Source organism: Pogona vitticeps, chromosome 4 (assembly GCF_051106095.1).
Source record: "Pogona vitticeps strain Pit_001003342236 chromosome 4, PviZW2.1, whole genome shotgun sequence".
Classification (NCBI taxonomy): domain Eukaryota; kingdom Metazoa; phylum Chordata; class Lepidosauria; order Squamata; family Agamidae; genus Pogona; species Pogona vitticeps.
The window spans coordinates 116,571,100-116,588,518 of NC_135786.1; the positions used below are offsets into that span (position 1 = coordinate 116,571,100).

At 42.3% G+C, this 17,419-nt stretch overlaps 2 protein-coding genes and 1 long non-coding RNA gene across 8 annotated transcripts in view; 2 read left to right on the plus strand and 1 right to left on the minus strand.

Annotated features, from left to right (window-relative positions):
* The window catches only part of FAM20B (FAM20B glycosaminoglycan xylosylkinase), a 36,944-nt gene extending 29,972 nt beyond the window's left edge, over positions 1–6,972 (plus strand). For all 4 annotated transcript variants that reach the window (XM_072998155.2, XM_072998154.2, XM_020789747.3 and 1 more), the window contains one exon: positions 4,399–6,972. In XM_072998155.2, coding sequence (XP_072854256.2) covers positions 4,399–4,630 — 232 coding nt within the window. In that variant the 3' untranslated portion in view covers positions 4,631–6,972. The remainder of the gene's footprint in view (positions 1–4,398) is intronic.
* LOC144588877 (uncharacterized) overlaps positions 1–17,419 on the minus strand; it is a 325,738-nt gene that overhangs the window by 299,969 nt on the left and 8,350 nt on the right. The window lies entirely within an intron of this gene.
* ABL2 (ABL proto-oncogene 2, non-receptor tyrosine kinase) overlaps positions 12,838–17,419 on the plus strand; it is a 139,381-nt gene continuing 134,799 nt past the window's right edge. For 2 of the 3 annotated variants that reach the window (XM_072998156.2, XM_072998158.2), the window contains exon 1: positions 12,838–13,387. In XM_072998156.2, the coding sequence (XP_072854257.2) occupies positions 13,162–13,387 (226 nt within the window). In that variant the 5' untranslated portion in view covers positions 12,838–13,161. The remainder of the gene's footprint in view (positions 13,388–17,419) is intronic. The other variant, XM_072998157.2, reaches the window with a different exon arrangement.

Sequence of the window (17,419 nt, forward strand, 5' to 3'; positions counted from 1 at the left end):
TTTGCAATCTGAAATACCACTGCATCAATCTTGGGCTTCGATGTCTCTGCTTCTCTAAGAATGACAAAGCATTTTGGTCTGCTTGAATTGGATCAGGGCTGTAAATTACAAGGTTGCCTACATAGCCAATCACATAATGTAAATCACCAAACAATTCATCAACCAATTTCTGAAAAGTACCATAGGTATTTTCCATTCCAGGTGCTAGTTTTCTGAGTTGGTAAATTCCCTGAGGGCAATTAAATGACGTATAAGGGCGATGTTCCTCTTTAATTAAAATCTGATAAAGCCTTTCAACAGTTCCAGACACTAAATTGCCCTTAGACCCTTCTAGATCTATAGGAACAGAAACAGCAGTAAATCCTTCATTGACTGTAATAAAAAGTTTCACCACATCAGTTTCTCCCGGTGAATTCGTGAAGACGTTTTGGGGTTTAGCTAACACAGGCTCCAATATCTGTCCTGGGCCAAATTGATCAATGCCTTCCACGCCTTGGTCCAGAAATGCCACACCCCTGGACACATGTATCACTGAATTAGCTGTGCTATCAGGTTTGGTCACAAGAGGCCGCTGTTGCAACAAAGTTCCCTCGGGAGTACTCTGCATAGCCTCAGAAACAGTATCAGCATTCTCACCACTTCCTTGGAAAATAGGCTGTTGAAAATAAGAATGGTCCCATACCTCTGCATTTCTTTCTGAAGATCTTTCTGAGAAGATTAACTGTGGTACTGGGCCAAATTTTTCAGATATGATTTCAGACTCTGTAGAAACATCAATACTTTGTAATCCCAACAAGTTAGCGCTTCCCCCATCATTGGTTGTGTTATAAACAGTCTCACAATGTGAAAGTCCATGCTGCAAAACCGCTCCACTATCACCTCCTATGGCACTGGGCAAAGACTCTGAGAAAACCTTCACTCCTCCAGCTTCCTCAGCTGACTTTTCCGGTACCTTGAGTAGGCCACCCCCTTGGTATTTTTCTTTACTTCCGAACTGCCATGAATTACATGGGGTCTCTGCCAACCTAACAGAGTCTGCTTTCGCTGTTCCCTCTGGGCTAAGAGAAGGGGGGTTGGTTGAGATCTGACATGCATCAAGATCTGCTGACACAAGTCCTGTTGCTTCTAAGCTCTCAGTCCCAGCAATTGCTTTATTACTTTGGAAAATCCCTTGCTCTCCTTCTTCTAGCAAACCCATAGTCTCCTCCCGAATTATTTCAGAACTTCTCACCTGTCCTGTGCTCTGAGAAAGAGCTGAGGTTGGTGCTGAGCTGAATTCCAATGCACTGCAATTCTCTGGAGCACTGCAGTTTTCCCTTGGGTCGGCCGATGTTATTCCCCGGCAAACTTTCTCCTGCATTCCTCTCTCTGCGCGCGGCTCCAGGGCCTGTAAATCCTCTGTTTGGACGGACGATGAATCGCTGTCTTCTCTGGAATGCTCCTTAGCATTCCACTGGGCCTCGTTAACTCTTTCCACACAGGAACCCTGCTGAACTTGGAAAAACCTTTGCATCAAGCCAGGTTCTGTGCTAAGAAAACGTTTTAAAAGGATGTTTTCCTGATAAAGCTCACGTATCAGGAAATCTCTTTCCCTAATTTTCTGCTTGGCTTCCTCGAAAAATCCTGAAGCCATTTCTAAGAGTAAATCCACGGTTTTAGACTGATTTTGCTCCTCCATTCCTGCTGGCACTCTAGCCTAGGCTAGGTCAGCGATAAAGCCAAACAAAACTCTAATAATAGAAAGGAAAATTTAAAAATCTCCTCTGCACTTCTGACCAACTGCTGTCCCTTCTGCTATCCTGAGATAGGCGAGAGAACAAACAGCTGCCAAACCAAAATAAAATTAAAAATCTCTTCTGCACTTCTGACCAACTGCTGTCCCTTCGGTGCCCCTAAGGTCTGTGAGAGGCCAGACAGCTGCCAAAACCAAAATACTGAAAAATCCAAAAGGAAGAGAAAAGAAAAACTGTGATCACTCTGTGAACCCTAGAGTTACAGAGATGATCAATGACTGAACCGGGTGCAGATAGATACCTCTAGGGCCAGGTCATCCTGACAGATGCTGAGATCATAGGGCATGACTCTAGGCCAAGCCAGATGCAACTAGGTACTCCTGACAGATCCTAAGATCGTAGTGGGGAGACCCAGAGCTAGTCTGGAACACGGCCAGGTGCTCCGGCAAATCCTAAGATTATAGGAGTACGCTTAGGCCAAAACAAAAAGAAAAAACCTGGATGCAAGTTCCAGAACAATGCAGTCAGAGTCATTTATGCAATCCTAAGATTGTGAAATGACCTGCTCAACTTGGGTGCAAGCACTCCAAAAATAAAGGACATGCATCTTGGAATTTCTTCACTACAACGTTGTAACAACCTGCACATGCTTACTGCTTAAATTCAATTGTTTCCTAACAGTTTGCTTGTCCCACTGGGAATCTCTTTCTTAAAAGAGCACCCCAGATTCTAACACACATTACCACAGCCTGAAGATTTAACACCTCTCACCACAGCCTTTAGATCTAACTGCTGGCAAACAGTGTTTCCTAGGAAATTACTGTTTACACCCAGGGAAGCACCTAGCTCCTTGAAGCCTCAGTGTCCCACTGCAATCAAAACTTAGCTTGTGGATCAGAGTCACTCAAGCTGTTAGATAGAACAAAAATTGGTCATCCTGAGGTACTACAAAACCCAGCACGTGGTCCATCGCGTAGCTGCCACCATGTGACGAACACGGGTTCGAAAACACACGTGTACGCTTGGACAGAGAGCAATCAGGAGTTTGCACATGCTAAAATGAGCTGAAAGAGTCCAATTCAGCCAGCCATGCTACAACACTCCTTCTCACAAGTCTGCCCATATAAGAACACCCTGGTACTCTCAGATATTATTGTGAAAAGGTCAAGTGGGCTTTGTAGTCCTTAGACTTAACTTGCACCACTGACAGGACTCTAAGTAAGCTAGGCCGAGGCAGCACTCTCAGATGACCCTATGGCAAGTGTACTGTTCAGGAAACCAAATGAGTTTTATAATCTTTATTTTATTAAAGAAAAAGCATGTTACTAGATAGTCAAAGCCAAATTAAACCAAAACAAATAAACTAGCATTGTGCTGTTTAGTTACACAGATGTAGTGAGGCAAAGAAAACATGAAAAATAGAAAAGTATTCAAAAACCCAAAAAAGCCATTAAAATGAATAAAAACAATTCCAGTCCAGGAAATCATTAGTAAACAAAATAATCCAAGTTGGTTATAACAAGGCTATAGTCCTCAGTGATCCTATAGAATAAAAATCCCTAAACAAAAGTAAAAATCCATTATATGTCCCATAGTCCTTAGAAAAGAAAAATCCAGTAAATATACCATAGTCCTTACTAAATTACAAGAGCATAGTCCATATGGAGTATTCCAAGAAAAGAAGTCCATAAAGAATATTCCATAGGTAACAGTCCATAGAAAATAGTCCATGCACAGTCCTTAGGAAAATCCCATAAGTCCAAAAGTAATCCAGCAAAGCATAGAAACCAGTCCATGTAGGGAGGCCACCAAACTCTCTCTCAAGACATCAGGGTAAGTCCCAAATGGCTGAAATGTAGGTCACGAATCACTGAAAGGTCGGTCTTGGAAAGACAAAGTCCATAGGTAAAAAGTTCCTTTTTCAAGAGTAACTGGCAAGGGCCTAATGCACCTTCCCACGATGTCATCCAATCAGAGTTCGTTACTAGGCAAACAGTCCTGTTACATCACATGAATTCTTTCTCATACACAGCAGATGTTATTTGGGTTACGGTGGTTTCTCAAAGAGTCACAACATTTCCACCTATCTAATCACACAGAGTCCTTCTCAGGCCTTCAGAATAACATTCCTCTGCTCGCCTAGAAAACAACTTGTCAGCATAGCACAGATACTATATACAAAGAAACAAAATGGAACCTCTCTGGCTCACTTCATAATTACAAAACCCATATGCCTTTAAAAGATTTTAACTTAAAAACCCATCTCATCACAATGAGCATATCTATTGAGAGGTGCCAGGCAAAGACCTTTCTGTTTAGCCAGCATTTTAATTAAACAGTATTCTCTAGCTGGCCACATGAGCAGCAGGACTTATTAATATTAATGTTTTAAGAATTGTTTTAATATAGGATATTTTATATTGTCTTTTTTAATGTTTTTAAGTTTTAATATTGTTGTACGCCACCCAGAAGCCACTGGTAATTGTACGGCTAAAATATTGTATATAAATAAATAAATATTAATAATTCTATTTCACACAAAAATAATTACTGTTATTAGAAGAGCCTGTATAAAGAGGCCTAAACAGATGACTCTGTGTCCCTTATCTGATGTCAGTAATGCAATTTTTTCCCCTCACACGGTTTTTTTCCTTTCCTTTTGCAGCATCAGAGTCTCTACTTGGAACAGGCTGAACTACCTGAAGAATGGAGTGCTGAGGTCTGCCTTAAAAACTGCCATGTCACATGACCCTATTTCACCCGTGCTGTCTGTTGCTCATCTGGATGCCCTGGACCAGCGACTTCTGAACATCTTGGCTACAGTAAAGCAATGTACAGACCAGTTTGGACCAGATATTGTGCTGGTGGAAGATCGGATGACACTTTCCCATTTGTAGCTTTAAAAGAAGTTGGTTGGACTTGTTTTTAAAAAAGCAAACAATAGAAAAACAGCACAATTGGTTCTGCATGGCTGTAGGCAGGAGAGACTGGAACTGAAATGCCAGATTTCCTGCATCAGAGGAGAATGCAACAGTGGTTTGAACGTTCTGCTACAAACAAGGAACTTGCCCTCAGGTAGCCCTGTATCATTTACTGGATGTCCATTGCTGGCAGTGGATGTTGCACTGGGAGCTCTCTTGGGATGCCTCGAAAAGAAATCTGAATATAGACTGGTTCTAGAGAAGAGACATAGTCCCTTCACCTATTCCAAATAAATTCTGAAGATTTTAATGTAGTTCAGTGCTGTAAAGGAGAGTGCTGTAAAGGAGAGGATGTCTAGGCCTCCAGGCTGGGAAAAGAGAGCACCAGGGCAGAAATAGCTGTTGGAGAGATGTTATAGTGTCTCTCCAGACACATGAACACCCTAGGCAGCATTGTCTGGAATTTGTCTCAAGAGCGCTTAGTCTTTCAGTTCTAAGATCCTGAAGAGATAGACTACTTTAGGTCCTGGAAGGATACAAGGTTGGAAGAATTCAGGTTTGAATGATGCTGCAGAGACCCAGGCAGTCATGAAGATTAGAGATGATTGGTGCAAATCATTACTATGTTCACACACAGAAGGGTTATTGCTGCTTTGAATTAAATAAAATTCCAGTAATGCCTAACAATCCTTCTTTTAAAAATAGATGCAAATATAATTAAGGCACACCATTCTTTTAAAGAGCAGCCAGTATGAGCTACTCATTATGTCCTCTCAGTGTTGATAGTCTTTTAAGAGACAGTGGAAGCTTGTGGCTGAACTTTGCAAAAAAATTAAAAAAAAAATAAAAGATATATACTATCAGAGTCTGGGGAATGGAAAATTTTCTGACTGGTGTGTCACTTTTCCTGTAAGGCAGTCACAGGTTAATGCCCTGGTTAAGGGAACATTCATTGTATTCTGTCATTTTTCAAGGCTGAGCTGAATGTAATGTTAAAAGCATCTTCAGTAGACCTTTTCATCCAGCATATCATTTCTCCTTTCATACCCAAGGTGTGAGCCACTGGCTTTGTGACTATAAGCTTGGAATTGCATCCTCTGTTTGTAGCTTAAGGACATTATATCAGTGATATACCTGAAACAGCTCCTTCTCTCACTTTGGGGAGAAATCTGTGGAACCTTATGCATCTATTTCTAATATGTAATGCTCAGGCTATTACATAGTAGTAGTCTCTGTTATTCACCAAATGTCACTCAAAAGGATTAGCACCCCTTTCATAACAGCTTAATGTTTCTGAAATTGGTACGTATTTTTTATTTAACAATAATATAAAGGTTTACCCATCAATTTTTTTAACAGGTTTGGGCAAAGACCCTCTATCCTTAATTTAAAAAAAAAACAGAAATGACAAGTCAGGACCTTGGAACAACAGGCATAAGAGATGAGGATGTAAAGATGATTTCCCTCCCCACCCCTTTCTTAATTTTCTGCAGTAATTTTCCCTGCCCCTGAAGCATTTTAAAGTTTGTGTTTGTGGTCATTACCAGTGATAGTCTTATGTTTCCTAAACAGTAGTAAAGCAAACTTCTATCTACCGTGGACAAAGAGAACATTCATGAGTAGGTTTGTTTCTGTCAAACTGGCTCAAGTAAGCATCTCATCTTGCCATAAGAAATATCAATTAACAGTTGCCACCATGAGGGTAACTAAAATGAAGGAAAGATCAGGGCAGATGTCCCAGTAAAATTGAACATACCAGAAATCTATTTTCACTATCAATCTTACACCTAGCACTAGATCAGATGCTGTTAATGCTGGGAAGCATATTACAAGTTGGTTAAGATTCTTTTGATGACTTCTTAGTTCCCTTATTCATTTCCAGTCAATGCAGCTATATGCCAGTATGAAACAACTTGATTCAAGATGAATACAATATGCTTATTTCTGTGCTACCACTAAGGGACACAGAAGTAGCTTTGAAACACTGAAGTATTTGAGAGGGGCACCCACATCTAAATAAACAAATACATGTCTTTATAAGCGAATACTTTGGAGGAAACCAGGTTAGCTCCCATTTGGGTATCTAATGAACTGGAAAGAAAAGAGAAACTAATTTATTAAGAAGGTAACTTATTTGTGTGGCAGCTGAAGCAGAATGCTTGAGAATTACACCTTGTTGCTGCAAGAGGGCTGCTCTTGGGAATAGCTGCAAATGTCAGGAGAGGAGAAAACAATGTAATCTCAACTGTGTTACGTGTTTTCCCAAGGTCAGACTCTGCATAAAGAAGTATTATGTGAATAAAGATTTTAATAAAACAGATGTGTGTGTGTGTGTGTGTATATGTTTTAACCTGATTAATGTGAAGGAGGCCTCCAAGATGGTTTCTGTTTCTCTACTGCCCAGGCATCAGGGAACAAACAACCTCACAAAGTCTTTCCATGGCCTATATCCAGTTACTTGTTCCAACTAGAGTAGACCTAATGAGTCAATGGGTTTTGAACAAGTGTTGACTACTCATTCAGTAGTCGTGCCCCGCTTAACGATTACCCCGTATAACGATGAATCCGCTTCATGACGATGTTTTTGCGATCGCAAAATGTTTTGAATGGGTTTTTTTTGCTTTGCGAAGATTGGTTCCCTGCTTCGGGAACCGATTCTTCGCATTACGACGATCAAAACAGCTGATCATCGGGTTTTCAAAATGGCCACCAGGTGCTGAAAATGGTTCCCTGCTGTGTTTTTGGATGGATTCCTTGCTCTACAGGCACCGAAAATGGCCGCCCCTATGGAGGATCTTCGCTGGACGGTGAGTTTTTCAGCCCATTGGAACGTATTGAATGGTTTTCAATGCGTTTCAATTGGCTTTTTTATTTCGCTTTATGATGTTTTTGCTCTACATCGATTTCACTGGAACGAATTAACGTCTTTAAGTGAGGCACCACTGTAATTGGTTCAATTAGTCTACTCTGGGACTGACAGTTGGATTTAGGCTGCTGTCTTTGCTTTTCATTTTCTTTCTTTTGCTTTTGTTAAAACAGGAACTGTTTCAAGTGTTTAATTTTTGGGCTAATTCCTCTTTTCATTTATTCTGTCTCTGCCTTTGAGTATTCTTGATGAGAAAAATTCTCCCCACTCCCTGTTAACCAGGTTTCTTTTGTCTCCTATTTTTCACTGTTCTGGTTCTTGCTGAACGCTCCTTGTGAGATTAAAAGGGCAAGAGTAAACTAATTACAACTGTGAAGAAGAACATTTACATTCTGGTACAGCAGTCATCTTTATCAATGTCTGCAGTAGCAGCAGCAGCAGCTCTTTGGGAACCCAATATATTCAGACAACAGTCACTATGAGAGTTGAAATTATCTTATACAAGCCAACCGAGATAGTTCTCAAGATGAGCAGCATCTATTAAAAAAACAGTATCTCAGAAGTATTTTCACAAGAGAAGCTGAAGATGAAACTGGAAGCTTCTAAGCAATCATCCAAAAGGAAATTGATCACACACCAAAACAAGACATGCTTATAATCATAGATGACTGAAATGGAAAAAAAAGAAAACAAAGCAGAACCAAATGTTGCTGGAAATTTTGGCCTAGGGACAGAAATTAAGCAGGAGAGCAACATAATTCTGCAAAGCCAACAATATTTACTGCAAACACATGCTTCAAGCAACCAATCAGCTGTACACAAGGACACCACCAGATGATCAATACAGAAATCAAATGGACTATGTTAATTAGAAACAGGAGCTGGCGAAGCTGTATTCTCTGCCAAAACCAGGAGCAGATTGTAAAAACTCGGAAGGGCAGCAATGAAGGAATTAGAAAAGATAATGAAAGTGTAAGGCTGTGTCACTGGAGACTCAGACCAAGATCATTCATGCTTTTGTATTCTCTAACAGCATGTATGGGTGTGAAAGCTAGACAGTGAAGAAGGCTGACAAGAAAACTGATTTGTTTGAAATATGGTACTGTAGGGGAGTTTGGCAAATAAGCTGGACTGCCAGAAACACAAAGAGTTGGGTCCTAGACCAAATCCAGCCTTTGCTATCTCTAGAGGCAAAAATGATGAAAGAGCCTGTCCTACTTTGGGCACATCATGAGAAGATGAGATTCTATAGAAAAGAAGTAATGCTGGGAAAAGTTGAAGGAAAAAAGGAAGATCAAATACAAGATGGATTAACTCTCTAAAGGAAGTCATAGGCTTGAGTTTGCAGAGCTGAAGATAGGACATTTTGGATACATACAACATGGTGGAGATTATTCGTAGGGCTGGCATAAGTTGGATGCAACTTGATGACATGTAACAACAACAACAGACAACTGGTGTTTTATTTCAGTACAGGTACAAGCCACTGGGCATAGGGTGGAGTTTATTGCAGCAGAGGACATGCAACTAGGTCAATGTGAAGAAAATATACCTGCAAATAGTGTGTGAGGCTTCCTTGGAAGGATTACTATGGAGGTGGGGTCGTGGTGCAATAATAAGGAAAATCCAAGCTTACTTCCCTCACTTCTTCAGCTCTTTGACTTTCAGATGCCTATACTGGCCACCAGAGGGAAATACTACTTTATACAAAGCAGTCTCATACTGGTGCTGCAAACTCCCCACAAGGAAGGGAAGATGTTTCTCAGATGTCAATTAACTGGTTAGATAGTGAAAGAATGTGGCCTCTAGAATTCAGCACATGGCTCCAGTAAGCACAGCTGGTCATGTTATTCTTGAAAGCAAAGCTTTGTCTAGGTGAGGAGTGTTTTCAAGGTCTCAACCTGAAATAAAATAGAAGAAAAAATGTTAACCAATGGGCGTTTAAGCAGTGGCAACAGCAAAAAGCATTATTTATGTCCTTCAGTGCATCCATGAGGAATCTGCTGTGGTTCACCTCCTTTAAGAGTTAAAGAGAAAGGAAACAATCTTAAGCAGACTCAGACCAAAAAAAGAAAGAAAAAACAACCACCACCAAAAATATTGTGTCACCTTTAAGATTAATTGCCTAATTCCTTTTTTGTTTTTATTTTTTACTGTGAAGATTGCCCCACGTCACTCCTGTCACTCATAGTCAGGATCTCATTTGCATGAGCCTATGAGAGGATTGGAGGGGCAGAGTCAGCGGATATGTAAAGGTTTGGCAGGAAAAGAAATAAGATAAGAGAAAGATAAGAGATATAGAATTTGCAGATAGATAGTCAGAGAAAGTGAGAGAAGAGAGAGAAGAAACAGATACTAACGGAGATAAGCTGGTCAAGGTTAATAGACAGCAGGGGTGATTGGTTATGTGGCAAGATATATGGTGTTTTAATAATTTGAATGTGTACAATGAATATTTGAAGAACGTCTGTGATTATGATTAAATTTGATACTTCAATAAATAAGTATTGCTGGCAGTTACCAGACAAGTGTTTCACTAAAGTCTTTTATATTGTGGATAAAGGAAATCCACTGGTGGCAGTGAGGGAAAGAGAAGACTGGACATTTCAGCACTTTGCTTACCAGCACCGCCATTACTACTACAAAGCATTGCCTTCTGACTGTTCCTTAATCTGGTCTGTTTCAATTTAAAACTTCCTGTTTGCTTAGCTATAACTGGAACAGAAAGGGAGAGGGCACTGGTTCTGAAATGAAGAGATTGTTCTGGATCACATTACTTCTAGCTTCTGTGTAATGGAAGGAACACAACTCATCCTGGAAGTGTCCATCCCACCAATTCAGAATATATGTATCCAATTTTTTTGGTAATTAATATTATACAGTACTGGTTTCAAGGGTAAATACTATCTTCCTTTTTTTAAGGATGGGGCATGGGCAAGCTTGACAGTGTGCAAACAATTATTTAAAGCAAGAACCATTGCCGGGTGCCTCCTTTACATACCTGTGTTGATAAATGCTGGAGTAATGTTGGCATGGAAGACATTTGGAAGTCAGCAAGAACTGGTCAGGTTTCAGGCAAGCTCCTGAAACTGACCAGGACCCCTTAGTTCTGCCCCCCCTAAACCAGGGGGGGAAGGATGGTCCAGTAGGAGAAGCGGTGTCTAAAGCTTCAGAGATGACAAAAGGCGGGGGGGATGAGGTCGGTGTAGTCTGGTTCCCTCTCAGTCGCATCTGACTGTATAGACTGAAGAGGAAGCTATCTTGGCGAACAGCTGGGAATACCCCAAACAGAAAGTGAGAGAGTGCAAAAGGATGTTGGTTGGAAATACCTCAACCAGAGACTCTGAGTAAGTTAACATATTTGTCCATGTAAGGAAAATCTCCATGGACCCAAATAACTATACAGAAATGTGATATAAGGAGACTGCATATTCCATCATGAGCAGCAGAGTGTGAGGAGAGATTTAATTATCTCACTAAGATTCTGATTTCTTTCCCTCTAATTTGATATGAAGGGCCAAAGGAACACGTGCAGATGCCTGCACTCCCGCCAACCTGCATGCATGCACTCCCACATGCACCCCCGCACACACACACACAACCTCACACCCGCATGGACAGGCCAGATAAAAAGGCCAGGCGGGCTGGATGTGGCCCACAGGCCATATTTGGACACCTCTGATACAAATAGATAGATGAACGAGTTATTGGCTTTAGTAACACAATCAGTTGTTACAATAACTCAGTAAGCAAAGCTTCATGGCTCTCTAGCACTGTTTCCTTTTGTGTCATCTCTTTTTAAACAGTAGAGTAAGTCTCTAGGTAAATAGTCCCTTCTCTTTTTTCATATTGATTAATACATTATTTTAAGTGCCTTTCTGGGTGAAGAATGGAGGAAAGGAGTGCTATTAATTTGGTAAATAAAAAAATCAGCTGATTCCCCAGAGGCCTGTTATAAATACTAGAATCTTGTACCAGATATGGAGATTTTCCAGATACAGTTTTAGCTATAGCTGCCCATGACCTGACTTTTCCCTTATGACCACAGACAGGGAGGATTCCTACCACACTTAGTTCTATGCACTCTGATGGCAGAAAATGAGGAGGAATTAAAGAGTCTCTTAATGAGGGTGAAAGAGGAGAGCGCAAGAAATGTTCTGAAGCTCAACATCAAAAAACTAAGATCATGGCCACTGGGCCCATCACCTCCTAGCAAATGGAAGGGGAAGATATGGAGGCAGTGACGGATTTTACTTTCTTGGGCTCTGTGATCACTGCAGATGGTGACAGCAGCCATGAAATTAAAAGAGACCTGCTTCTTGGGAGGAAAGTGATGACAAATCTAGACAGCATCTTAAAAAGCTGAGACATCGCTTTGCCAACAAAGGTCCGCATAGTCAAAGCTATGTTTTTTCCGCTAGTGATGTATGGAAGTGAGAGCTGGATCATAAAGGCTGACTGCCGAAGAATTGATGCTTTTGAATTGTGGTGCTGGAGTCCCCTGGACTGTAAGGAGATTAAATTTATCCGTTCTGAAGGAAATCAACCCTGAGTGCTCACTGGAAGGACAGATCCGGAAGCTGAGGCTTCGATACTTTGGCCATCTCATGAGAAATCTCCCTGGAAACGACCCTGATGTTGGGAAAGTGTGAAGGCAAGAGGAGAAGGGGACGACAGAGGATGAGATGGTTGGACAGTATAATCGAAGCTACCAGCATGAATTTGACCCAACTCTGGGAGGCAGTGGAAGACAGGAGGGCCTGGCGTGCTCTGGCCCATGGCGTCACGAAGAGTCGGACACGACTTAACGACAAAACAACAACAATTATTTCTGGAGGAGCTCTGGGATGATATGCCATGCCTAAATGCCACACAGGCTGGTTCTTCTGGCATGCACAATGGGGAATTGATACTTAAATCAGTGAGCCAACCAGCCAACTGTAATGATTATGCAAGAGGATTCTTAATATATTCCTGTTCACGTAACAGATTTTTCTTCTAAATAATAATGTAGAAATAATGTTTCAAATGAAATTACTCTTTTTAATGAATTTGGTTTTCAATACCCGATGTCTTGACCTTGAGAGAATGCATAAGAATCATTTTCAGCCTAGAGATATTCTACACCTGATAATAATCAGATTATACTTGCCTATTTCCGTGTATCTTTTTTCAAAAAATAATAATCTTGCTTCTTCCCATTGCCAACCTTCCACCCAGGCAACTAACTAGAAAGTCGGGAGCGGGGAAGGAACACATGGGTGTGTGGGGAGGGGGAGGGGCACGGTAGACCCGCCAAATCAGCGGCGGCCGGCTGGGGGTGGCGTTAGAGACCGGGAAGAACCACAGTGGGAGGAGGAGCGAGCGTCGCCCCTGGAGGACCGGAGGTGGGAAGCGTGGGCGAGAAGGAGTCGTTCTGTCCCTTGTCCTGAGCTCTGTGGTTAAGATGGCGGCGGCGGAGGTTGAGGGGGCGAGCTTGTGAGGGCCTGTCTGGAGGACGGTGGTAGAAAAAGAAGGCAGGGCAAATCTGTGGGGAGCCGGGCTTCGCCGGGTGCGCCTCAAGGAGCGCTGCCGGCGGCATGTGAGCGAGAGCAGGAGGTCGAGGGCTCTGGCGAGGGCCCAGAACAGGAGGAGAACGGGGATGGGCCAGCAAGTGGGCCGTGTCGGGGAGCCGGGCACTGCCGCGCTCCAACAGCCGCCGCCGCCGCCACAGCAGCTGCAGCAGCCGACGCCGACGCCTCTCCCCCAGCCGCAAGCGAGGGGGCTCCGAGGAAGCAACAGTAGTGGAGCCAGGCCCGCCGGCCGAAGGCGAGAGGGGGCCGCCCCCCGAGGCGCCGAGAGTGGCTTCAATATTTTCGCGCAGCACGGTACGGCGGGGGGGGGGGGGGCGGGCGGCGAACGGGGCGGAGCGGTCGGTGAGAGAGAGGGGGGGTGTGGGTCGTGGCGGGGAGGGGGGCTGGGCTGCTGCTGCCACCGGCGCCGCCGTTGCTGGGGGCGAGTGGGTGTGGCACCAAGGCGGCGGCGGTGGGAGGGGGGGCTTCCCTTGAGGGAGGGCTGTTGCCGTCGACCCGCCGCCCGACATCCACTCGGTTGAAAAACGGAAAGAACGGTCCCGCTGGTTCAGACAAAGGTCCGTCTTGTGTGGCGAGCCGTTTCCAACAGGAACTAGGTCGATGCCTCTGGGATGGGGCCAAGTAGGAATAAAGGCAGCAGCCCTCCTTTATTGTGTCCTTCTGTTACCTGATGTCCTGTGGGTTTTAGGTATCTTCAGCTATCATGGCTGGCTGCTGTTAATAAAAGCATATATGGGATTAGAGGTATCATCCTTTTTTGAAACGCCTCCTGTGTTTAACAGGATCCTGTAATTTTAGTCTGCTGCTTAACTGCATAAGTGATTGCTTGGTAGGTTGGAAGAAGTGCGCTCTGGTTTGTGAAAAGCTTAACCTAGAGTGTTGTCTATTATCTGTCAGAGAATGTTCTTGTTTTTCCTGCAGTTTACAGTGTGGCTGTCTTCCTAGACTTTTTAGAGCAAATAATATTATTCCTCACAAGCTTCCAGATTCTTAGTCAGTTTGCCTGTTCTGCACATCTGGTGGCTATCATATTCAATCCATTTTATTGTTAGTATGTTACAGGTGTATGTCAGAGACATACATCTCTTTGGAAAAACTTATGTTGATTTCTGTAGTTGTGTGAATTTCTTTTTAAAGAACCAGAACAAGTGTTTTTCTTTGCTTGCAGCTTAGATCCATTTGTTCAGTTGTAGACTTGTGATTTTTTTTGGTGTGTGTGTGTGTGCATCACTTGCCCTCAAAAACATTTTGATAATATGAAGCACTATTGAAGCTTAAAGTGATACTAGCCTTGTCTTGCTCCTTCAGTGCTGCTCTGTCCATTGATGTCTCCTCTTATTCTGCCATAATATCACAGTCAAAGTGACTTCAGTGACATGACAGTTATGGTAAGATTGGCGAGGTTCCTTGTCGCATTCAATTGGCTACATCCTAATTAGCAGCAATTTGCTGCTGCCAGTTATGCAATTGCACTTCTGCTTTTATAACTCCACAATAGGATTTTCACCATTGTTTATTAAGGTTCCTTTTTGACTTTTTTTTCCAGAGACATTGCATTGTCAGCTGTGTTCTTCTTAATTCTGGTTCACTGTGACCTTTGCTTTCAGGGATGAGAGCAGAAGAAAATTGTGTGTTGTTTTGGGATAAAGCATTTCTCAGCATAGCTAACTAGGAGGCTGTGGGTGAGATCTAGTGCTATTCAGAAACACGTTGGTAAAAACAGCAAAGAGAAAAAAGTATTTTCAGCTTACTGTATTCAGTTTCAAGATTGCTAGCCAGATTTTGTGTTACAAACTTGAAACTTTGTAACATTATGATATATTTTCCAGCGCTATACTGTATACAACTTTTTATTGTTGCTAGTTGTTGAATATCTCATTTTCAAGTAGACACATGTAATCAGTTTTTTAATTAATGCTATGACTTGAGTTTGGATTTGATTAAAGGACTCTAACTCAGCCATGATAGTATAATTCTGAGTTTGAGCAATTTGAATATTTGTTATGAACTTTATTACTTTGGCAATAATGTCTTCTAAATTCTGCTGCACCCTAATTTTGAGGATCTCTACATATGCTAATTGGATGTGGTGGCATTGTGGGTTAAACCGTAGATGCCTCTGTGCTGCAGGGTCAGAAGACCAGCAGTTGTAAGATTGAATCCACATGACGGAGTGAGCATCCGTCGCTTGTCCCAGCTCCTGCCAACCTAGCAGTTCAAAAGCATGCAAATACAAGTAGATAAATAGGTACCACCTCGGTGGGAAGGTAACAGTGTTCTAGTCTTGCTGGCCACGTGACCACGGAAACTGTCTTCAGACAAACACTGGCTCTATGGTTTGGAAACAGGGATGAGCACCGTGCCCTAGAGTTGGACATGACTGGACTAAGTTTCAAGGGGAACCTTTACCTTTACATATGCTATTTGTAGGTGTGGTGCAGCTTCATGTGCAACTTGGAGATGAATAGCAAATAACCAACCAAGGGAAGTAATGTGTGTTCATATTTAGGGTGATTCTATTGATGTGAGCAGGTAAAAACTTCCTAGTTTACAATACTGTCCTATGAGGGTTTTGACAGTTGCAGAACCTTAAGATTCTATAGCATGTTGCAGGTAACATACTTAAGCTTTCATGTGTGTTTGCCAGATTTATTCAGCCTTCCCATCACTCTTTGTTGCTGAGAGTATAACTCTCCAAACACTCCTCGGTGGTTTTGCAACACAGGGGAAGATGTTTAATGCTGGGTAAATCTTTTAAGGAAATCTATGGATGTTTGCAGACTTTCATCATTTAAAAATCCTTTATAAACTCTGGATGACATCAAAGCTCTTATGAACACCATCTGAAAATCAGTGACTGCCACACTGTATTTGCACACATCACTTGGACATTCTGTATAGGCACAAAGAGCAGAAAACCTTTCACACCCATGGAAATGTTGTCAGAGCCCATCAGTCAGGCGCTGTGATAGTGATCTGCTAGCACCTGGAGGAAGGTAGTTAACTGGTGACCATAAGGACATGCTGCTTGTATATTCCTTTGCGTTATATCACAGACAATACCATAGGTCCAGTACAACAGACAGCATTAACTTTTGTCTGTTCCAGTCTTTGTATCAGCAGGAATTCTAATCCTCCTCCTGATGATCACAAACATTATTTTTGAGCATAATATACAAAGTAAACAACAGCCATGTATGTTTCTTGGTAGGAGATATGCAGAGAATGTCTGCAGTCCTCTTGGAATGTGTTCAGAACCCAACCAGGGAGAGACAAGACTCTTGCCCCCCCCCAAAAAAACCCAAAGGGCTGAACAAGTAGAACCCACAACAGCATCTTCCACTGGCTTGTTCATTCAAACATAGTATAGTAGTTCCTGATATATGGTCTTCTAAATCTTAAAAATGAATTCCCAGTATTTCTGGCCACTGGCTATGCTGACTGGGGGTTGAAACCCAAATATCTGGAGGATCGAGGATTGAGAAGTACTGACATAGAACATTCTAGGGATCATTTCTTAAGAACTAGAAAAACAGAGTTCAAGCTCTGCTAATGTTCCTTACTCATTTCTTGAATGTCTGCACAAAAGTAGTCAGTGCAGAGAGTAAAAGAGAAGGATCCCCAAACTATAATTTCCTAATAGACATTTTTATTTGCAAAAATCTGGAGAGGCCCATTTGTCTTCCACAAACCGCAGTGATTCCTGCTAAGACAGGAAGTGCCCTAGCCTTGTGGAGGGCCAGCTTGCCCTTCTAGATTTTCTGTGGCAACCTGTAGGCCCAATCTATCCCCCTTGCCTTCCTATTTTGACTGCTAGGCCAGCTCTGTCACTTAGCGTTCAGTAAGCTTCATTGCTTCTCTGTCACCCACTTGTGTGCCCTGAAAGGCCTGCCCCCTCTCCAGAAAGTTAAGGACATCTGACTGATCAGAGAGAGAAGGTACCACCTGCTACAAGCCTCTTAGGGTCTCTTGTCCCATCTTGAGAATAGCGTAGTTAATCTGCTCCTGCTTCTTCATGAGGTGCAGATTATGCTGTGCTACAGATTATGCCACAAATACACATAGAAATTTATGAACTTGCATCTTATTGTGGTATATTCTTGCACAACTCCTGGCTATGCATTTTCCAAGCTTGCACAGGGAGGCATCTAATGTCTCTTCACACAGACAGTTTCCACCTACAGTTAAGTCCAGAAATAATTGTACACTGACCAAGTTTTGTTATTTTACTGTTTACCAAAATAAATTCAGGTTAGAGTTAAATAATGAATACTAATGACTACTTAAAGTGCAGTCTCTTAGCTTTAATTTCAAGGTAACCTAAAT